This window comes from Adelges cooleyi, unplaced genomic scaffold (assembly GCF_023614345.1).
Source record: "Adelges cooleyi isolate 19-005CV unplaced genomic scaffold, UGA_ACOO_1.1 ACOO_flye_CR_arks_rails_tigmint_CR_PRNA_108, whole genome shotgun sequence".
NCBI lineage: Eukaryota > Metazoa > Arthropoda > Insecta > Hemiptera > Adelgidae > Adelges > Adelges cooleyi.
The window spans coordinates 10243097-10268576 of record NW_026095761.1 but is presented as its reverse complement, the minus strand read 5'-3'; the positions used below and the strand labels follow the sequence as shown (position 1 = coordinate 10268576).

Genomic DNA, 25480 nt, shown 5'->3' with positions numbered 1-25480 from the left:
TATTATTATTATCTTCATATTAAAATATAATACATAGTATGTTTAATACATTATAGTGTGTGAACGCGGTCGACTTCCTGTTGCCTAGTTCTAATTGTATGCCGTTTATTTACAAATGTACACGAAAAATAGAATTTTCAACGCGTTTCTGCAAAACCAACCGACCATCATTTTCCAATGTGAAATGTATAATTTATACATAAGATTGCTGTCTTGTATACGATAATGTATAAAATTATTATAATAATAATTATTGTATGAACACATCAAAATTGATATACCCGCGCGATTCTTCACATAACGAATGAGCTAACGGACCATGACTTGGCGCCACAAAAGCGTGATTAATATCAAATAATACATATTTAATTTTTTCGAGTAGAAAAAAAAACATTGTTGCGCTGTTAACCACAATTTTATTGTGCGATAATATATTTTGCCATGACGATAACAAACAATTCAACAAGGAAACCCCGGACGGCAGTCACGGGTTTGTAGATTGTGCACTATTATATCCCACCACAGTCAACAGTTATATTAGTATTACACTGACTTTAGAGTGCACCGAAAGAACATTGTAAAGTTTCATACTGCAGTATTTATAATATATTGTAGTAGGGTTATGATATTATAGCCTGTACATTGTATACAGCTGATAGGAAGCGTCGCGGATGTGTTTGTTTTTTTTTTCGTCAAATTATGCCTAAATGAAAAATGTATAGGCAAAATGTAACATAACTCATTCGCTCTGGCCAACAAGCCAACCAAAAATAATGTTTGTATAAGACAAAAAAAACGCAGGCACGAAAAAAAATAAAGAACAGCGTTAGGTATTCTGTGGTATAAGGTAAGTTCGAGGTAAGTTTTTCGAGCTTGAAATCCGAAATTTAAAATACACCTAGTTTGGCCACAGACTATATGATAACAGATGCTCATTTGGCCGAAAATAAAGGAAACTTATAAAAAGACTGATATCAGTGTAGCCGCATGAATTAGTAGACAATTATTGTGCAGATATTTTATAATATTATTGTACAAACTCCCTATCAATTATGCGATTCAAATGATAAGTGATTATATTATCACAGATTAGATAATTTAGTTTATCTAATTTGTGATACTCTTAAGAAATTGTATGCTTGAATCTGCGGTCACACTGATTTCATTTCGAGTCATGTGACATCATGGTTTTGTTTTCATGCCGAGTGAGCTATCTGTTTTCGTATAGTCTGTGGTTTGGCCAACAACGTAAAATGGTGCAAACGTGAAACCCAATCACCACGAAATCGATTTTTAATCAGTTCGTCTAGACAATCGAAAAAAATATACAAGTAAAATGTTAGTGAAAGATATGTTAGCGTTGTTATCGGCGGACCGGGAATTGAACAAACACACAGTGCACACATACACGGACAGAATGCCAAGTTGTTCAATTTTCGAGAGAACTTATCCACCAGGATATAATATTACATTTAATTGGAACGTGTAATTATCATTACACTGCAGTGTACCGCGCCAAATGCGATCAACATAACTCGTGTGCATGAACGCAAAACGATAATAATAACAATAATAGTATATTTTTCGATTTCGCCAACGTCTAATACTTTTACATAATGTATATATGCAAAGAGTACACAGTGTATACGTTATGTATAGTATAAACTCCAACGTGTGTGAAATGTGCAACCTATGCGATGCGTCGCTCGCCGTGCTCAACACACACAAGTACACACACCGTTTGGCTGCTCGGCACGGACGATAAAATGAATGATAATTGAATATATCAAAATTGAATTTCGTCCACACATCCGACCGAGAGGCGGCGGTAACCGGAATTCGGATTTCGACCCAGGTCGATACCTACAGAGATTTTCGGCGGCAGCGGTTTGATATTATTTTCACAACACGTACGCTGTAACGGCAAAAGGATGGAAAACGTTATTGCAAACCGCGGATATAGCAAGCCCATTGTCTCATTTCTCATACAGCTAGCTAATACGGTCATTGTTGAGAATTACAATTATTATTATAATCCAACACTGGCGGTGACCTATTACGGTTACACGCGCCGTTCGGCGGTATTCTCAGTTTTGTCACATAATATGTAAAGTTAACATTATACGGAAGGTATGTATCTATATATATACATGTATTGGTTATTAAATTAGCGCTGTATGAATATGCATCGATGTGACACGGCACGCATAAATCGATGTATACCTACTTGCATAGTACCTACACAGTAATCGCCGAGCGCTCTCAATACTTGTGTATTTGTGTGTTTAAAGACCAACGACGAACGAGGTCATAATTATATAATGTACAAGTACGATACAATGTGTTTATGTAAAATTATGATAAATATTAAACACCCGTCGCCTTTATTTGTACACCGGCCACGTGTCCATGTGTATGTGACTGTAGTAGATCATACGGTTTTCTCGGTGCGATATAAGTATCATGGGAAATGGTTGTTTTTAAGACTACCTATATACCAATTATCAACAGTAATATATTGTTATAAACGCGCAAGGTGATAGGTGTTTTATAAACGAGAAACGACGAACCTTCTCAATAATATTATACAAACGTGTAAAAAAAAAAGACACGATTTCCGGCGCTCAAAACCGAAAACGTTAATGGAAATATTTCAAACGGCCGCGCATATACGCGAACCGGTTATTATTAGTATTTTTTTTTATCCCAAACGAGGAAGACGTAAGACACTGCGGTACGTGTATATTATTATATGCATAATGTGTTATAATACGTTGTTGTGTAGTTAAACGGATCGGTTTGTCAGTCGTCGCCTATATCCGATTGCCGTCCGGAATGGATTAGCGTTGGAAACGCGTTTGTAATGTACATTTCTACACGGTCATTTATCTTACAGAAAAAAAAAACTCGTCGGAAAAATCTTGTAGCTCAACCCAACGACGACAACCGAGTTTTCGATATTTTATTACTTATAAAGCTGTAATGAAACTTGTTAAAAAAAATAATCTTATATAATTATTTACCCACGACTAATAAGCGTAAAAGCGGTATATAAATATACTTGCAATTTAATAGTTAATTTATTACTTTTCCACGATGACGAATGCGTTTATATACGGCGTGGTAAGTTTTGTCTATAAAAATTGAAAACACACAAGTCAACGTGTGTGACGCAGTGGATAAGTATCGAACTACTTGTGACAGTGGCCTATCGGTTCGATTGCTGCGAAACGGCTGCTGTCCACTTTCAAAAAAAATTATAGGTACGCAGATTAGAGGTAAATACTGATAAAAAAAATAACGCTTCATAACCGCCTGTTAATATGCTGTTAGATATAAGTATTATTTTATAAATCATGTATATTATAATAATTATTGTTATAGGTAAACAATTGGTAGCCGTTACAATGTTTCGAATGACATTTACACGGGTCGCGATACGATACTGACGGCTGACCTGTTATACATACTTAGGGTTAGGGTACTTAGTTGGTATACATAATATTAAAGCAGTGATAACACTTACACCAAGTTAACGCGTTGCGGTTCGCGGGTTTAACTTATTAAACAAAGTCGGTATAGGTCGTGTGTTTTTTATTTTAATAGAATAAAATACATTGTCAAGACACGTGAAGAAAATATATTCGAAGAAAACAATATGAGAGATGGCAGCATCATTTTGAGCGCGGCGTATATTTTACATGTATTGTTGTTATTATTAAAACATCCGCGGCGGTTACAAGGGGAGAACCGGGACGAACAAAAAAAAGGGACGGAGCCAAACATAGAGGAGGGGCGGACGATTTTTAGGGGGTGACACGGCGTCGCAACAATCAAAAAGGCCAGCGGGCGGCGTTCGCACCGGTTAAAAACGTTATAATAATTAATCGCCGCGCCCGGACCACGATAAGCTCGACTGCGCTCTGCTTACCTATAATACGAGGAGGAGGAGGAGGAGGCGGCCACCGTGGACGTCGGTTGTTACTGCGGTTGGACATGCGTTTTCGCGTGTCGTGCAGCCCTACAAAAAACTCACCACCGCCATTTTTGTTTTATACGGCCTCTGCTGTGTTGTAAGTACTTGCTACCCCACCATGTGTCAAAACACACGTAATATACCAGTCTTATCGGGTGATATACGCGTTTCTGTTTCTGTTTTTAATACATTACCAATTAGTCGTTCGTGTACACCGTTGTGCCGACCTCGAAAGGCAAGTCACGCGGGTCATAGATGTACAGAGTATTGAAATTAAATGGAAAGTTTGTAAGTGGCGTTTTGAAAATCAATTTTTCAAGCTTATGTTTTCAACTGCGGTCTTCCGACCAGCGCGCGCGACAGAGTGTAGTAAATAATTTCCAAGACGAAAAAACGGCTAAAAACGATATAAACGGAGAAAAAGCAAACGCATTATGAAACACACACGAGATATAGCACGCACTACAACAATTTGCGTTGAAATCTCGGTGACTATATTATACGCTCCGGGGGAGGTCTTTATGTATAGGTACAGCGGGAGCTTATCGTGTGCCTCTTGTGTGTACACGTATGGCCGGTATATACCTAATATGATATATTATAGCTGATTTATTATATGGGCACGCTTATGATATTATACCAATATGCCGGTGGTGCGGCTACTTAACCGGTACGCGTCGTCGGCGGCGGCGGCGGCTTCCCACGAACGTGATTCCATTACCTAATAAAATGTTGTCCACGTGTGAGTGCGTGTGAAAAACAGAAGCGGCCGCAAGTAATGGTAGGTAAAAGGCGGTCGTCGTACCTACTGCGGAGCTGATAAAAGTCGGTTTACAAAAAAAAAATAAAAAACTAATCTCGCACTCTTATCTATCGACGACGGCGGCGGCGGTGTCGTGGATATACCTATATTTTAATGGCAAAAAGCACCGCCACCGTCGGTAATAATTGTTATCTTTTTTTATTTTTTACCCATACCATCGGCCAGGAGAGTATATTATTATGCCAACAAACCACACCCAAATGCGTTCTCCGTGTATATTATAATAATGTCTGCGTCAGCCGTGGGGTGTGTGTGTGTGTGTGGCATCTAAAAGGTGTTCTTCTTTCTGGTAATTTTTATTTTTTTGCCCCTCAGTTGTTCGTGCTTGAAACCCATCTGTAACTATGCACTGCAGTATAGACGACCATCTGCGCTTTTAATACACTCGAAGGGCACGAATAGACTGAATATAATAATATATAATATTATTATGTAGGGACAGGACAAGAGGTGAAAACGACAAAGACGACGACGCGTTATTATATATTCACCGTTTGGTGTTGTACATAATTAATACATCGGGTACGAGCCGTATAATATTATTATATGTGTTAAGTCCGCTAACATGGCCGACCTACTACCTAGGCTATTAATAAAAGTTATTTTCGAGATACAACTGGCTGCGAGAGCAATTATAAAAAAACCGTGGCTTCGTTTTAATAGTATAAGTTATAAAAAAAAAAAAAAAGAAAGGGAACTTCATATACAGCCGCAGATTGCCACATAATAAAAAAATTCGGCGTGACCACTAAAGTATTATACCCACAGGCCACATTAATATAGGTACTATTATAAAATATGCCAAAAACCGTTAAATTTATTTTTGGTTCGGTTGACGGAAACCGCGTTTGATGTCGTTTGATATAATATTATTCAATTTTCCACTCTCCAACGCGTTTTACTAGAAAAATAAACACCGTTCGTCTAATGCATACAACGGTGTCTTTGAAGTCTTTGTGGCCCACCAAAATGTGTTATTAATTATGTAAAAGATCTTACATAATACACAATATAAAAATGTATACCGTGACAACGGATGAAAAAATATATCCTTGAATAGTAGATTTTAACGAATCCATTCATTTACATATAATTGATAATAATTTATTTTTGCCTTAGCCGTAATATTATTAAGTCGTGACGTTTATAAAACAACAACCGTATTATCTTTGAACGCAAAAACATTTAGATGTTTGAAATATAAAAATTATTCTAACTTGGTAAATTTTGAATTAAGTTGTAAAAAAAGAAAATAATGACTTTTGTGATCCGAATAATATATTTGCGTTGATATTTATTTATTTAACCCTGTGCGACCCAATATCTAACCGAATTCCATTTTAGGGATTAACATATGATAGCAAAAAAAAAGGTCCAATATGGCTGATACAGAAATCGTTGTCGTCCAATATATTGTGGATGTGTGTGTGTGTGTGTACACCGGTCGTGTGCGCATACATAAAAAAAAAAAATTAACCTACACTGAAAAGTGGACAAAGCTTTTAACGTAACACCTTTTTTTTCCGGTTCGGAATAATGTAGGTATATAAGTGAAACAATATTATACAGGGGTCGACACACAACAACAACAGAGGCGAAAAAAAATAAAAATACGCCGGTTTTTCAAAAAAGGATAGCTTTCGTCATTATCATCGACATCGATACAACACGGATCGCCCATTATGAACTTTATTTTTTTTCCATCCCCTTTCCGCGAAACATAATGTATACAGCTTTAAAACATTTTTATTTTGGGTCCGGATAAAAAACACACTAAAAGTATTTAAAATATTTACGTTAAAAAATAACCCCCATACCGCGCTATTTTTTTTTTTTTTTAATTATAATTTTCAAGCTTTGTTAGGGTATATCATAATATTATATACAATATTTCGTTTATCCACTCACGTCGCCGTAATAACAATTCATGGACATGTTAAGCACATCGCACACACACACAACAATGGACGTCCTATTAAACAATGTTATTATGATGACGTGTATGCCTAACCGGTCATGCCCTGTGCTACAATAATTGTACTATTATAATGTATAAAGCAGATGATTGTACATACATACACACAACACTGCACTTGTAAAGCTTCTGACTTTTCTATAATCACAGTTGGAATCATGTTTCGCCAGTGTGCTCGTATTGTATATAAACCCATTCGCATAGTGTTGTAAAGCCGAGCCTTTATATGTGTACATGCTTAGGCGTACGCAATAATATTGTGACAACACAAACCCGAATAAAGAAATCGAAAACTAAACTGATAAACTATTTGACCACCTAGGACATCAATCGGTCGCTCTCATTTTTCTTCTTCCGCTCTATGCAAATAATGTCGTCAAAATAAATCCTGTTTTACCCGGTCTACTTTTAAATCCCTCTTTACTACCTATTTAATTTCTCCTATACTATAATTGCGCAATCCCCGAGCATTTCTCAAGTAACAGAACTCCACTCTTTGTTCCGTCTAATCAGAGCCGTGCAAAAGAGAAGGTGGGATGTTACCGTTAAATGCCGGTAAACTATAAGCTCGGCTGTATGCGTTGCTCATATAGGTGATTTATCTCGAATACATTATTGTTTTAAGCTGCCGTGTAGGATGATAGTGTAGTATGTATAATTAATACACGAACACCGCCGTGTAATTCCATACGAACAACTATTGTTGCTGTTATGCTATTATTATTACTACTTTGGGGATCCGCACTTAAACGAGTGCACACTCGTGTTTTACACATCGCGGGGAGGCGTCCATTTTTGTATTTTACTTACTATTATTATTCTAATAATAATATCCGCCTATACACTACTCGACGGCGGCCCCAAAATTAACAGCGGTCGGCCTGAGGGCAATACTGCTGCAACGCCATACACAATACACACACATACCTAGTTAGCATATAATATACAGCTCCCCCCCCTTCCACTACACTCGGCAAACACCGGTCTTGTTCTTATTGGACAGATGGATGTATGTAAGCGCATTGTTGTTTTAGGTGTGTGTGTATGTGTGTTACAATACATATTCCCAGTCGTCCCTAAAATATGTATAGACTAAAATTTTTTGGGGGGAACTCACCCGTTGAAAGGGTATCCGAACGCCGCGTCATAGGGGTGATAGACCGAGTGGTACGGCCATGAAGCTCCAGCTGCCAGGTTCTCTTTGAGATCTAGTCCCGCCGCTGCCTGTAAACAAAATATTATAAGTATTAAAAAAAAGTTATGACGTTGACAAAAAAATAATAATAAAAATATTCGGGCGATATTACGAGCGCGTTCACAAGGGGCGAACTCGTTATGTATATATACTAATGTTAGAACATATAAATGCAGTAGTAATAATATAATGCAAACATACACACACACGTTAGGTTATATTATTAGCACAAGCAACCACCGACAATGGCGCGACACGAAAGTAACGTGTTTGCCCTTTTCCATACAACACCACATTCATACCATGTAATATATTTTACTATTATTATTGTTACTACTATTACTATTAATCGTCCCGTATGCTAATTTGCACGGTTAAAACGGGGTCTCTGTCGAGCGGTAAGTATATTGCTTTGTTTCGTCCAAAAACACTATTACTGCCTGTCGAGGCAATAACGGCGAATAACTCGGGATAGCGAAACCCGCCAAGTAATAGGCTGTTACGACATAATTAAAATGTTCTTCTGTGTAGTAATTTATTGTATACACACGTTCGGAGGCATACTATAACATTTGCAATACAACGTGAAAGCCTGCAGATCAATATAGTATAGGTATATAACCTGCGTAGGCGGGCTGTGCGCCGACCATAATATAATTTTAATTGCATGTACCTACTCCAAATACGGATATACTTAACCAGTCTAGTAAACGATCGTAATGACTACGTCATTAGAGTATGTATACGCTAATATCATTGAACGCTAATAAATATAAATTTATATTTATATGTATTATTAGAACGAAATAGATGTAAAAATTAGTATTAAAAAAACAAGCAGAGATAAATTATTCGCACGTAAACGAAATAAAAAGTAATAAAATAACTAATAACCTGATATTAGTAGTTTTGACATCAAATTTGTTACTTAAACCACTAAGTAAAAATCAATAACTTTAATTAATATTATTTTTACTTATATATTATAGTATTTTTATTGACGTATAAAGAAATAACAACGGACAATGTCATGTTAACATATGTGATTTTACTTAATGCAAAAAGAAAAAAAAACTCAAAATTTACTAATTAATAAGCCATGTGGTTTTGTGGAAAATAAAAACTTTAACGGTCGTTGCCAAAAGTTGTTGCTAATTATTATTTTTGGACATACAACGTTATATTGGGCGGTATGAATTAATTTTAAGTAAATAGACATTTTCAGTGTACTTACGGCGGAGTAAAACGGAGGTTGGTCGGAGCCGAGGGCCGGAAAGTAGGCGGCCATGCCTTCGGGGTACGGTGCGGTGTACATGGACAAGGCCGGTACGCCGGATGCGGCCAGTCTCTGGTAGCTGAGCAGGTCGTACTGGCACGAACAGACGGTTTGGCCGGTAATGGGATCGGTGAAGATCGGACGACCGGTGTCACAGCACCGAGGGCCTGTGGACGTGCTGACTGCGGTCGAAACCGTCGTGGGGCTGCCGCCTGAGGCGGTGGACGGGGCCGTGACTGCGGCGGATGTGGCCGAGGACGTCACCACGGCGGCCGCTGACGGCCGGGTGGGCGACGCGGACGAGTGTCTGGTGTGCGACGGCGGCGGGCTGCTGGACGACGTCGAAGACGGCGGCGGCGGTGGCGGCTGTTGCTGAAGAGACGGCGGCGGCTGCGGCGCTAACGATGCGGTCTGCGAACAAAACGTAAAACGTCCATGATATAGTAGGTATATCGTGCACTAAAAGTCAAACGACACGTTGTATACGCAGCGTACTCTGACGCATCGAATACAACAATAACAGCCGCTTGTACATATTATTATTATTATTATTATTATTATAATGCGTGACAGACGTCAACGATCCGTATGATTTGCCGTTAAAAATATATTTTGTTCGATTCCCCTTTGCCTTTTGTCGGCCACAGAAGTTACACGGATGATCGAATTTTGACACGTGTAAACACATATCGTACATAAGGTGAGTTTTTGACGAAAAAAGAAAAGAGAGACGTGCGTGTGACGCGAAAAAAATGCAATTGTGTCTGTGTGACATTTGTGCGGGTCACGGCTGTAATATCATTATTATACCAGAAGTATAAGCATATATATATATATACATGTGGATACGTATATTATCGTATATGATATTATCCTATATTATGTAAGACGAGTACAAAAAGCCATGGATGATTTTTGGGTACTTATTATAGTTTAAAATCCAATTTCCACGTAGATCTGTTAAAATATAATGTCCATTGGGATTTGTCACAAACCGTAAGATAAAAGACTAACTTCAGACCTATATATAACACGGCCGACATTGATGTAGTAATAATAATGTTATAATATCGTATAAAGTATGCGTCGTCAAAAGCAGCGTTGACAAAATAACAACCGTGTACGTTATAGGAGAATATAACTTATAAGGTAGTATTTTGAGAATTTGTTTTCGAACATAAAAATATTATACGTCGGGACTATAACACAGAACAGATGTTTATGTAGTTATATAACAAATACTAATAATTGAATAGCATAATAATTATATTTTTGCACTTGGACAACGAGGAAAGGACTGTTCAGTCTGCCGCTTAGTTGTATTTTGTATTAAAAGACTTGTGGCGCCGAACAGAGTTGCGTAGGCTTGGTTTTAGGTCAAGTGTAATTTAGAAAAAAAAATTGCCTGTGAAAACACGGTGTTATTGTTTGCCAAACAACGAGAAGGTGCCCGTGTACTCGAGTATACGCACCATAAGTTAAAAAAACGAATTCGGCGCCAATTTTTTTCCAACGGAAAAGTATGAGAATGGGCTCAGCCCATGTGGTCCACAAGGAAAAATTTGTTTGCAGCACATATTCCAGATTCGTTTTGCTCTTCCCCCCGTTTTCTACATTCCTAGACTGACGTCTGATGCATATGATGGTTATTAATTTTTCGCGCTTAGGTGTAATTTGAATTATTTTCGTTTTTTTCCACCAACAGGGTCGTTTATTACTGTACCGAATTGGGGACGGTTATTACTTACATGAAAATATCGATGGCATAACGAACGGCCATACGTTATAGTGTATAATATTCTTGCGGGCCGCGAAAGGTCAAGTTGAAATATATATATACTAACAAATCAATTTGGTTTTGGTTTTACGGATTGTATGAATAAATGAAAAAATAAATATTTTGTTGTAGTTTTAGCTCTTTATATAATAATATTATTCCAACACGACATCCGCCTCTGTTATCGAACAGTAACAATCTTATAGTGTTAAGTAACCGTGTATAATATATGTGACTGCATTTATTTGCCTCAAAAAGCTTACTGTGTATTGTATGTAAGTGTTAAAAATTATTTTTGACCCGAACACGCGATTCGGCGATTTCGTTTCCATATTTTTATACTGGAAAATTAATAACCGGCCGTTTTTAGATGTTAAAATTGTTTCCACCTCTATAATAATTTTATTGATGTCCAGCCGGACACATATAATTATATAATATACGATATTTGATTTGGGCGTGCTTCGAATCGTTACTATTTTTATACAAACAAAGCTGTATACATGACTATAAAGAAGAAGTTAAAAAAAAAAAACCATTAATAACCCATCGGCCAACATATATAATATTATGTGACCTGTTTTGTCCTAATTGGAACAGACCACGAGCGCCGCGTTGTCCGTATCATGTGCGCGAATTAATAATTAATAAGGCACCTTCGCTCTATGTATAATTATTATATATATATATATATATATACATATCGTAGGCTACGCTACATAGAAGAACAAACGCGTGTAAAGATTATAGAATATTTGCATATTTCTTCAGTGTTGTTGTATGTGTAAAGGAAAATGTATCGTCCGTGTGAACCGCTATAGTTGCACAAAACTATAGAAAAAAATTATGTATTTAACTCACGAGGTTCTCTGCTTTTCGACCTATATAGTTGTATACATTTTTTTTTGTAACTATTTATTTTCACGGATAAAAAAAATATTATAATTTAGGTTCAGCGGTCAAACAACCAAACAACCGATTGTATTTAAAATAATTCAAAAAAAAAAAAAAAATGTCCAGCGTCCTGTCCGGTCAAAAATAAATCTCTATGCATGGAACATGGTTTTTTTTTTGTCTCAAAGTGAAACAATATATTATGGTGTATTAGCCCGCAGCTGCGCGCGTTCACTGTTGTAATAATAATATGTGGAGCAAGTCGATTGTCTCGGTAGCATAGAGGAACGAAAAAAATTCACAATGGAATATCTTTACCGTCAAAGTAAGAAAAAAAAATAATAATAATAATAATGATAACAATATTAAACGATTGTGAATTATTGAATTCATAATCGCATTGTTTTCGGCTTCTGACCAAGTGGTGTATAGGTCAGTGGAACCGCCGCATTAGTATTCCAAGTGTAATTTGTAATTGTATTTTTTTTTTTTTTTTTTTTGTCAACCCGACAACAATAACGACAATACTTATAATAATAATTATCGTTATTAACCCGTTTGTATACTGGCAAGTATAATATTATTATGTAATATAATAATAATCAGAAAAAAAATGACTAACGCATGCTTTTCGTTCATTCTGTCCACGAACAGTGGTCGCGTGCCCATAATATATTATAATACTACGGTTATTGTTTGTGTACGGTATACTAAATGTTAGTCGAATACACGTTGTGATCGGTGTGTAAAATGTCAATAGTGTCAATAATACGATGATGATGGCAATAAATTGTGCAGAGTTTTTGTTGTACTTACAGTGCAACTGCACAGCCCGCTAGCATAAGTAGACCAATAGCTGAAATCCATGTCTCTCGTGTTCAGGAAATTTAACGGTAACAACGATTAATTTCGAATCGACGGTACACGGGAAACACTGACTAACTAACCGGTAAGTGTCATAGCCGCATGCGAGTGAAGACCTAAACGGGCTAATATTAATATACAGTAGAAAACGGTGCAATGGCGTTGCTGCTCTACAGTCCGGACCAACGACTGCGTGTTTAACCAACAATAATAACATTATACGACAGACCTAACCTGATGTTACGGCCTTTAAAAACATGTGTACTTAGGACTTGAGAAGTATTTTTACCGCGTACGCCACGTTGTTCTGTAGCTCAGGCCTTTCCCGAGATAACGTTCAATCGCTGGTTAAGAACCGTGTTGTTATTAAATAATAATAATAATAATAATTATCGGTTAGGTATTTAACTCGGTCTCGGATTATATAGTTAGTGTCATAAGACTGGTCGTGTAATGTTATTTATATGTTGTACAGAAAACAAAAAACATTAAAATTATTAGGTATCGTTACCAGAGAGACAATCCGAACGATATTATTTTTGATTATGAGCACAATTTTTTTTTCAATTCAAGACACTACATACAGTAATCGTTTTGACTATGTGGCCTAACAGGAGTGCATACAGTTTTGACTACTATTTAATAACTCAATATATTTTGTAACATAATAAATTAGACAACACCTGTGACATAACATATATCTATCTATCTGAAATATTACAATATGTTAACTATCGCAATCACACGGAATTATTAACCCTAAATGTCATCAACTTTCGATTTCATATAATAGATGTTCTAGCTATATTATATTTAGGTGGAAAAATAATTAAATTGCTGTCATCCTTGATAAACAGATTGAAAATGTAATACCAAAAGCGTCCTAATTTCTACAGTAATAACTACATATGTAACAATTGAAGCTTTAAATTGAGATTTTGCAAACAATTGCCTTTAACAAATTCCTTCATGAATAAGGGTTATGACGTCCTTTTTTTAGTTGTGTATCTATAATGTTGTTGGAGTATACTATGATAATGACTGTTATTATATTTAAACACTAGCAAACTTATTTATAGGTACTATTTTAAAACTGTACACAGTCCGTGCTAATAACAATCCTTGGTTAACAGGGCTAACACATATAATATTAGGGTATAGGTAAATAAATACATATTTTTGAACAGTTTAAATTTTTTAAATCAATAATTTTTCCAGAAAATTTAGATATAATCTCAAAGCTTCGTTATGATTTACAATCGTTTATTTAGGCAGATACCTAACTTGTTAACAGATGAAATTTAAAACGCAAGGTATACTCTCCTTTTAAATTTAAAGTTTAAATAGACGAATGAACATTGATAATTTATGTATCGACAAAAACATCCTATATCACTTCACGCGATAACGTACATCATGCATACAAAGTATATAAAACCTATCAATATGGTACATAACCCGCAGCGCGTTTCCAACGCCTAATATTCAGGTCAAATGTCGAAGCGTGCAATTTTGTTTACAGAAAGCACCTTACAAATTTCAACGCACATATATTTTAATACACATGAAAATGGTAATAATTGGGCGACCGAAATCTTATCAAATAGTATACTTACGGCAGTAGACAAGAGCGAAAAAAAACAAAAATTGAGTCTGACATTTAAAAAAAGAGGCCTTTGACATCAAGAACTAATAAATTACGTTTATGAGATTCACAAATTAAACAAAAAATTATTTATAAGATCATTCGGAAGACGTTTTCGAAGAAGTATTGTTTATTGAAAATTCATGATTATTTTTGTTATGGTAACGAAATCGACTGTGCTGTTGATTACCCTAAGTCGTGTACAATATTTTAACCGTTTTGGGCAGACGTGATAAAAAAGATTAAAGTGATAAAATACAATATTTTTTTTTTTTATAATATACCTACTCAAAAACGTCGAGGTAATGATATTATATAAACGACCGATTTTTTTTAAAATGTTATCTCTAAAAATACTGAATTTACCGCGATAAACATTTTACCGAAGTGCCATCGTCCAGTCTACCAGTGATTGAATATTATAAACATTTTCGTTTAACTTTTAGGCACAAGTACTCGGATTTTTTTTAAAAAATTAATACCGCGTGCGTATATCGGCACAAACCTCTTATTTTCTTGCTGAATTGAAAATACATTGGGCAAACTTATTAATGAGAATGTATCTTAAATCGTTTGAAACAGTTAACTATAGTTAAATAGTTAACTAAATTTAAACGGTTGTGTAATAATGTTTGTGTATATTTAGTTGAATTAAATCGTTTCTGTTTTCAACGTTAGTTAAAGTATTCCTATTGTGTTATAATGTTTAATTTTAAATATTTTTTTATCGGTAGTGATTCTTTCTTGTACTTTTTTTTAGTGCACTTTTGTATTTTAATAACTGTAATATATAGGCTATCGGTTATTACATATAAAGCTCGAAGGATTTCTCGGTAAAAAAAAATAATCCTCGTTTGAAAATGTGTTTGTATCGTTATTTTTTTGCAAGTATATATATAAACCGGACGAACGGACAAATGAAATTGGAAATTAACTTTTGGCTTCGGTTGTACAACAGAGTGGCGGGCTTTAATTTATAACTTTGCCGGCTTACCTGGTGAGCAATATTTTTGGCGAGTTGCTGAGAAAACTGTGAAGTCATGGTACGGGGAAAACCCGTTTTGAAAACTTTTCGTGGGACCGCTACGAGACCACGGGCGGCGTCGTCGCGATGCAACTGCTATGGCGATGGGTCCGTGTCATCTGGCACGACTTTGGCGTTAAGTTTTTTCACACAAATAAAAAACAACAATTATACCGAAAAACTCGTTAAGAAAAAAAACGACGCGTAACACCGAAAAAAAAAAACGGCGCAAGTATTAAAACAAAAATGTATAACAACCCCGTTAACGACAATCGGCCGTTACAGTCTTCATAACGTGATGTATTCCCAATTCGAATTATATACAGACTTGTACGATCGGTAGTAACGACAGGTCGGCGGCGTAAAAGTGCTTACAACTCACCGGCGGCGGCGGCTACGGCTACGACTACGGCGACGACGGCGATAACGATGAACGGGCAGGGGCGAACGAACGGACGAACGTACGAACGCACACGCTGACAGTCACACACAGACACACACGGGCCGCCGTTGCGATCTCGTCGCCGCCGCCGCCTGTACGTAGCACCGCCCCCGACGGCCACTAGCGCCTCCTACGTCCGCCCTACCGGCGATCGCCCCGCTCCGCCACCATGTTTACCCCTCGTCGTCGTCGCCGTCGCCGTCGCCGCCGCCGCAGCCGCCGTGACGGCCACCGCCAAGACAACATATTTTCTGACACACATAATTATCGTACGCCGCCGCCGTCGTGGCGAACAAGGCCCGTTTTGTAGTTTTATCATCCGTTTATACGCACACACCCAGCCGCGGTGCGTCCCACCAACAGTAGCGCCGATGTCGGGTGGGTTATTATAGGTAGGTACATTGCAAAGTTTAACACGGGCGCTTATAACGCCGCAAAATGTTTTTCGCTATGTAATGTTAGATGTAATAATATTGTTATAGTGTTGATTGTTGTTATGAAAAAAAAAAAAACAGACTCAAGACGTGTAAACTGCCACGGTACGCCGGTTTACAATAAGACAAAATATCCCCTAGCGAGTAAAAACTAAGAAAATTAGGTCGATTCGAGAAAATCTTGATGAATATATTATGTACGTCTGATTAAATATGACTTATATGGACTTAGAAATAAAGTATTGTCAGTTCAACAAAATGGATTATTAGATAGGTAGGTACAATCGTACTGTTGATTCCACAGTAGGTATAGGTACCTATACCCGTTAATGATTTACCGTGTTAAACGATAGACAACGCCCGATTGCGGGTTTATTAGAACTGACAATAAAACGAAAATGTTTATTAATAATAATAAATGGTACCTACGTTATTTGCGTGAATGAAAATTTTTATTTTATATACAATATTGGTAAATTGAATATAAGAACATCTATTAAAACTGGAAATCATTTATCTGCTTGACAAATTTAGTTTGTTAAACAGAACATTTTTAAGCCATTTATTAATTAATAATAATTAAAAATTCTTATATTAATGAATATCGCTATTGTTGAAAACTTAAAAATTCGTACCATTACTTTTAAAAATTATAAATAGCTAAAAAGACCTACACAAACAAAGCAAGTAAAACAAACGATAATGTCATACTTTTAATAAAAGAAGTGTTGACAAAAATTGTACGTTAAAAAATATACCATTTAAACAAAAATAAAATGCATAATACCCAATCTAATGCTAAAATATGATTGATATTATTTGAACTAAAAAAAAAATACTAATGCAGTTTTGCATGTACCTACATATGTTTATGCGTAAGACGATTTTTACTAGTTTTAATTATTGCGACTAGATTTTTGAATTGTTTATGTACTATAAACATACAACGAGGTTTATATTCAGTCAAATGAAATCAAAATTACGATTTTTTCTTAACTTTTTCGGAAAACACACTTTTATTTTAGGAAATATCGTTCTTTATTATACAAATCTGTAATGATATTATTTTACTCATACACCAACAAAGGCCTAATTGATATAGTTTCTTATATAACACTTTTAGATGGACAAATTCGACGTAGGTAGGTAGATATCATCAACAAAATATACCAATACCGCCACTGAATACAACAAATACTAAGGATTCTAGTATTATATTATATAATTTTATAGCGATGTATTGCTCTACGTGATCGTCTTCAGTGGCCCTGTGCTTTACATTATATTACTATGTTTAAGCGACCGCGGTGTACCTACTGTGGCTTTGCCGTTTGACGAGGTTGGTTTTTGAGATTTATAAATAATAGTATGCACGGTGCATACACTGGCCCGGTATAATATGTATTATTACCACAATAAAGACATTATATAAAGAATTATAATAATAACATGCGGGCGGAAATGGATTGAATACCAAAATCAATTTGTCCACATATTGTCGTGCGTTCGCGGTTATCGGCGGCGCTGGTCGTTTTTAACGCCACAATGATACAATACTAAATATATTTTTGCAGTACTATTACCGTAATAATAATAATCCATTTGGAACCGCAAGCGCATCATAACAGTGGCAAACGGTGTACAATACAATATTATTAAATGTATGTATAATATATCGGCCCGAACACAGCGGGCGGCAATCGTAACGCGCGCTTCCCCGCCGTTTATGATAATGGGGGTACTACATTTTTTTTTTCTTTTTTACCCCATTACGGTATAGACCGGTTATTGTTTTGGATAATAGAATGGATAATAGATAATATGATTAAGGATAAAAAATCCCATCCTCCGCCGAAACGCCGAGAACTTGTGCCACGCGTCGGACTTACAAAAAAATATCCGTACTAAGAGACACAGCACTTGGATAGTATACATTAGGTACTCATTATTATTTTACCCGACGCCTCTCGCTAAACGTGTGCCGCGGTCGTGTGACTACGATGCTTATCAGCCACAGTAGGTATTATACATACACACACACAACACTGTAATATCTCTCCTACTCTCTTGTCCCGGAAGCCGCGCCCATCGCCTAACGCTTTGCCCGCCTATAAGTACTCTTCCCCACTTGCCGCCGCCAAAGACACTCACACACACACCGCAGACATCATTGCATTGTGCATGTCGCTCCATCCTCTCTTTGTCCTTTAATCTCCTGTCATGTGTGTGTGTGCGCGTACACCATAGTATACACACTTAAAACGACCGTGTAATGTATTCCTTTTATTTTTATTTTTTGCTAGGCTTATATAACAAACGGTAACCGCCCGTTTATTAGCACCCGGACCGCGCGCGCTTCATCGTCGCGTTTTTGACGGATATACCTACACCTAGGTATACTTAACCGAAAATCGAAACGTTCTTGTGAGTACTTACGCTTATAGGCTCTCTGAGAGCGAGGGTAGTATACGCTGTCGAGGCGACGGCGGACGTGAAAGGATTGTGAATTCGTGTAGTCGGCACCGGAGGGGATTGAGGGGAGGTGCGTTTAAAACAAGTGTCGCGAACAACCGAGCTCCCGGGACAACGAAATCCATTAGCGACATTGTAAACAAAAGAGGGCTGTATATGCCGAGCTACCATGTATATATACACGTACCTATATACAGTAGAAGTAGTACTATCGCTATGAACAAACGGTATTATGTATATATATATACGACGAACCGGGGAGCAGACGGGAAGCGCAGCGATTGTTGCAAAAACAAGAAGGAGAAACCTTTCGGCCTTCTCCTCCTCTCTCTTCTGTACTTAGGACGTAGGTATATAATATTATGTATATAGTGCACTATAACGCTCGTATATACACGCTCGTACAAGTCGGCGCCGAGCTCTTTGTTCCCGGCATAGCGGCGCGTTATTATTATTATTGTTATTGCCTATACTGTTGTTTTGACATCAGGTGCAAGAAATCGCGCGGCTGTCCCGACCGCACGCCCAACAGCGACGCCCTCCCGTGTTAACTTCTAAGCCACTAAAGTTATATTAGTGCTCAGCGTTCTGTATAGCTGCTGCGACGTTTAAACTTTTTGGTCCATCCGGTCTGTATATAGAAATTAGAAACTATGTGCGGTATATATAAAGTCGAACGCGTGGTATTTTTGGTACACGCTAAGCTATCCGGTTGCAAGTTTAAAGTAATCACATAAACTGATATCTTGCGACTCGTTTAAGAAAAGGCCGTAGCCTACGTTGTGGCGCTTACTAATATTTAGTTGTTATTATATCAATATATAAATAAAACGCTGAATTAATTGTCGAATAATACATTTGCTAAAATGTAACAAATAATATGATTACAAGGAAAAACTCACAAGTATCTATCTAAGAAAAACATGTAACGAATATTTTGTTGAAGTTTCATGGAAAATATTATGATAAGTATAATAAGAATATTTGTTTGATTTTTTGAAAATAATTTTTATGTATGATTTAATTTTTAAATTTGTTTAAAATTTAACAAATATGATTTAAACATTCGTATTATAAATATTAAAATTGATTTCCTGCCAAAACCACGCTGTAAGAATGTTTTTAAGATAATGTGATAATTTGTTATTAAATATATTATTGCGTTTGATAATAAAATAATTTTAAAAATCGAATAACGCTGTGTTAGAATAGGTAGACATTAAATCTAGTAGAAGTAGAATTTTCACAACTTATAAGGACCTCCTTACAATAAACCCAAAACAAATTGCATCAAATCAAATTTAAGTGTTCGGAAAAAGCGAATTACAATAAAATTCACCAATCTTACTGGAGAAAAGGGATTTTTTTACCACATATCGGTAGTTCTACATCCAAAGTCCATTTTAAACAAAATTGGACATATATTTCGACTCATTTTTAAAAATGTATGTTGTCCTGTTTAAAATGATGTCTTTTTTTTAAATGTTTTTCTCGACTTTAAAGTAGACTTTGTTAAATTTCATTAACTTTTTACTCATGAACTGACCTTTGGAGTTTGGTATAAGGTTTTTGTTGGTAAATAAAAGCGTATATTAGTTTAGACATGGGTTTCCGATTAGTTTGAAATTTGAATTTGGGATAAACTCGTGGACGGTGACCTACTGCTAAAACCACTTGTGTGGAATATTATTTTTGAACACAATACACACTAGTTGAACCATTAACAGTAAACTAAACAAACCGAAATCCGTGCCAAACCGTTTCGTATTTTTCGCAAACTTTTAAATCTTTGACTGTGTTTTGCTTTCACCGAACCTACCTACATTAGGTGTATTATATTGTTAAGTTTTATCCTTGACAATAATTACAATATTACCGTCAACGCACACGACCTCGGCGCTTACACTTAACAAACAAGAAAAAAAAAAACAAAAATTGACAATAAGACTATTAGTCATGTGTGCGTTTGTAGATTGTGAAATGTTAGCGATTTGAGGTGTCATGTGTCATGAGTTTTACACAAACCGTTTTTCAACGCGGTTTATTAAAGTGCAACTTATCGATAGTATTTATAACTGAACGTGTAATTATTGGCAGATTAGTCGCTACAATGTGATACCGCTATAATACAGCAGTAGGTATCACAAAACACATCAGCTAACTAATTACAACGTTAAACATTTGTTTTCTACTTATTAATGTGTACCTAACAATCGACGGATCAACACTAAAATATGTCGAATAAAATAAATAATAATTATGTTGTTTGCCGAGAAGTCTTTAATTGCTGTTTTACAGTGTAAAATCCACGTGGGAAATGCGTAGTTGTTTGAAAAATTGGTTGTGTTACATAATATATATACATATATATAATTTTTTTTAAAAATTGTTACATAATATTATTTAAGTAAAACATATGGCATTTCATGTAGTATGTATAAGTTAAAGAAAACATCCCTCAGAGACAAGGGACGGAGGGACGCACCAATATTGGAATTGTTCAGAGGAAATTAATAACTCATTTTTTTTTACCCCCCGACACTATTTTACCGCTTACATACAAATTTGGCCAGTTTTTTATGGACCCACAATATTTTTTGTTTATTTATTGTTGTATAAAGATCAGCTATGTCAGTCATGTCAAATAACATTTATATAATATTGTTACATACCGAAAACTGAAAATAGAAATGCATAAATGGATCAAAACAAAGTACAGGTATTTTCAATACTATTTGCAGACGAATGTTAATTTTTTGACAATTTGTATATAATATTTTTTACCACCTTTTTATGTCATAATCGCTAGATTAGGCGAAATAACAAATACTGGATATTCTAAAATTCTTAACTATGTTTTATCTAACATATACTACATAGTTTACTTGAGTACTATACCTACGTCGGTTTTTATAATTTATGAAAAAAATATCTATGTATTTATATTATAATCTGTGTCTGTACTCCTACGGTAAGATAACAAACATGGTTTGGAGTGTTGGTTAGCGCCTATGTGACAATATAACGTTGAAATTTCTGATCTATTATAAGTCATACCTAGAGGCGAGGTTTTATTACAGCGCACTAAAATATCCCACGCAGAAATTTGATGGTGAAAAAACGTGTAATTTTAATAGTGAGCCACGTTTCGACTTTCGGTAGGATCTTTTGATATATATAACAATTATGTTATTTGGAAAACGTTTTTTTAGTAAACAGTAAGTTTTTTTTGTAACATTAAATGTCGTTTTTGACTGTCGACAATCGCAGACAAAAAATGTATTGTGCAGTGTATTATTTTAAGTTTCAATATTTTTCAATTTTTAACGATATACAATATATTGTCCATTCATTCCAATAAAAAACATACTATATTTGTCTTTGTAAGTAGTTATTTAAAATTGTCTGTCGGCAAACAAGTCAGCAACTCCTTTGTATAGAATATAAGTCGTGACAATTATTGAAATCAGTTATTCTTAGACTACTCTTAGTAGTAACAACAATTTTGAAATTACTTTTTTAATGTTTTTAAATTATCCAATATGAGACATGTAATAAGTGATAATAGTATCCACTCCAGTCTCGAAATCAAAAAAAATACCCATAAGGTAGCTCAAATTTAATTTGAACATTCAAATCGCTGCTGAGACGTTCAATCTCAAAAATGTACAAGTTATAGTTCGGCTATTTGGTGTTTTTTTGCTAACTAACTGTTTCTTTTATGAACACAAATTTATAAAAAAAAAATCCAAATCCTCTACAAGGCGTTATGGTTTTTCAACAAAAAACTATAAATCAAAAGAAATTACTTTAAAAACGATATTGTTAAGCCAATGAAAATAGCCTGAAAATAAATGGACATGTTTGAAATGAATAAATGTTTTGCCAAATGTGTTTTGCTTATACTTTTCCCTTAAGCCGCCGGAACCTGCTCTACAACAGTAGAGGAGGAAATTTCAACTTTTAAACCGATTTCAATACTCGTGTCGTGTACAAGCACTACGCCGCAACGTTATACCATTAACAAATTGTGTTTTCTCTCCGACACCATTCCGGTGTCTGTGTAATAATTATTGCGTTATAATCGTACCTGGCCGTTTTGAACGGTGTCCGCGAAAGCTCTCATCCTGAGCACTTGCATGTCGATCTCGGGCCACTCAGTGTAAACGGCTATCAAATAAGGCGATACACGGGCAAACGGTATTCGACGGTTATTAATATATTTACTAAAATAGTAATCTGGGCCGGCACTAGCAAAAACGGTACGGTCGTCGATCGGATACAATATCAACGGCGGCGGCGGCGGCGACGGTGTGGTCGCGGTTCGACATGTTGCCCGTGTGTCGGCCGGTCAGCGTTTACGGACACGGCGGACGGTCTCTCCGCGCCGGTGGCGGTTGCGGCGGCGGCGTTTTACCGTCTTCTCCTCACGCCGGAAAACTGTGTCCGCGCCTGTCTAATGAGATTTTGTTTTGTCACTATGCACAATATATATATATATATATAAATGTGTATGGTACATTATTGTTATCATACCGTTTGGCTGGTGCGCATGATTGTATATGCGTTGCGGCGCGGCACGCCGAAGAAGAAAAAGATCACCCCCCCCTTGCCGTCGGGGGTCACCGTGTTAAACAAGATGACCCCCGAGCTAAAGATCACGGTTTTACACCCCCTATCCTCACAACCTCCACCGACCGCCCCTTCGCCGTTGCGTTGGCGAGTAGATAGCAGCACCCTTAGCGCACGACTTCACTATTATATTGCCATCGCACTATGTATTGTACCTACCTAGAGTTAGGTGTTTCTACTTTTTTGTTATTGACTAGTTACCGTTATGATTTCGTACAACGCAAATGGGTAGTGAACTAAGTAAATTTGATAATATTTGTCCTTTAGTTTTCCACAATAGTTATTTAGATTTACCTTCTTGTTGACACGGACAACATGATATTATATTCCTTAAACTTTGAAATTGCAATATATCTATACGGGTATTTGCTATTGGTTTAATGTTTTTTTTGTCCAATCATTCATGATAATAAATTTGAATAAAGCATCAATATAAATAAACAGTTTGGATTTTTAAATACTTATGTTATAAATAGTAATAAATCAGTAACTTAACGACACGTTTAAAAAGTCCGAGGTAATTAAAAGTAGTTTTTCTTGTTAAATACAAGTTATTTGAATACGTACGTAAGACATTCGTATTGATTTTATGTTTATAACCACACTAACTCTGATATAAACATGATATACAATCTATATAAATGTATATATTTTCAAAGAAAATTGCATTTAAAACTACTTTTAATTACCTCAGACTTCTTGAACGTGTCAATAACCACCAATTTGTACTAAGATAAAACAAGTGACCACAAATAAATTCAATGTAAGATCTTATATTTTTTTAATTAATATTATTATGAAGATAAGCGATAACATGATTATGGTAATGATATATACCAAGCATATGAAGTGAATAAATACTGTTTGAATGTAGAGACACTACACTATCCGAAGAATACTAAATATCAATTATACCTCCGTACAAAAAATATTATGTAATTAATTAAATACCCCGAATACTCCATCCATATCAATGAATTAAACAATAAAATTAATTTAGTAAATTTAAATGGAATTTTATACTTAAATGTTATTTTTAAACATTCGTTTACCTAAGTAGGCATCATAGTAGTTTAAATAATGTTAGAATGTTACTTTTTATAGCGTTAATTGTTGTTTTAATTTCTTTTAAAAATCATAATTTTGAATTGTTCTTTCTACTGTTAATAAGGAAATCATAAATCAAACCTGTATTTGGCTATAAAAAACAATCTAATAACAGTGTTTAAGTATCACCAAGTGTGAGAAAATACAAATTGTAACGACACATGTTAACGATTTACTATTTAGTAAAAAATCCATTTATTTCATTTTAAAACACGGGTTTTGATTGCTATCAATTATTATTCTGTTTGTGATACTAAATTTAAATAATATAGTAACTGCGACCATAAGAACTAATCGATGAATAAATAAATAATAGTTTCACACAGTTCTTACATTAACATTGAATAATTTGAAATAAAAAAATATACCCATAGTTACAAACTATAAAAATATTATTATACTGACTAATAAAAATGTAAATACAAGTTACGATAAGGAACTGTAAATTTCCCAGAAGGTCGTTCGAAACCATCTAGTTCTATACGTACTTGTAATTGAGTGGCAAATTAATGTAGCCGGTAGATGTCGTTTTAAGTTCAGGTAAGTTTTCTATTTGTATAGCCAACGTGTGTGGCAAGGTGATAAAAGGCGTCCAACTTGGTACTAGAGGTAATTCTGTAAAATGTTATTTTAAATGCATCCTTATATTTTATTTAGGTACGCGTACAAAGAAATCTATTCAGTTTTACTGTTTGATTAAACAAATGTACAAATGCAATATTTTATCTAGCCTACCAGACACCAGTCCATACTTAACAAACACCACAGTAGAATCATATTTTTTTAATTTAAACATACATTTAAGTTAAAAAAATTCAAATTAGGAATCAATTAATTAGGAAAGAAATAATTATACTCTGGTGCCGTATCTTCAAAGTCGTCTGTTACCAATCATTGCTAAGTTATAATATTATTGCCCTTATTGTTGCTTACAATCATAGAAG

At 35.5% G+C, this 25480-nt stretch overlaps 1 protein-coding gene across 3 annotated transcripts in view; it reads right to left on the bottom strand.

The window, feature by feature from the left end:
* The window catches only part of LOC126845590 (homeobox protein caupolican), a 31523-nt gene extending 8402 nt beyond the window's left edge, over nt 1-23121 (bottom strand). The window contains exons 1-3 of one of the 3 annotated variants that reach the window (XM_050584332.1): nt 22888-23121; nt 9204-9656; nt 7892-7998 (exon numbers count right to left, since the gene is read on the bottom strand). In XM_050584332.1, the coding sequence (XP_050440289.1) occupies nt 7892-7998; nt 9204-9656; nt 22888-22938 (611 nt within the window). In that variant the 5' untranslated portion in view covers nt 22939-23121. Of the gene's footprint in view, nt 1-7891; nt 7999-9203; nt 9657-12732; nt 12971-15419; nt 15932-22887 lie in introns of those variants that run through there. The other 2 variants (XM_050584340.1, XM_050584322.1) reach the window with 2 other exon arrangements.
* Between the last annotated feature and the right edge of the window lie 2359 nt (nt 23122-25480).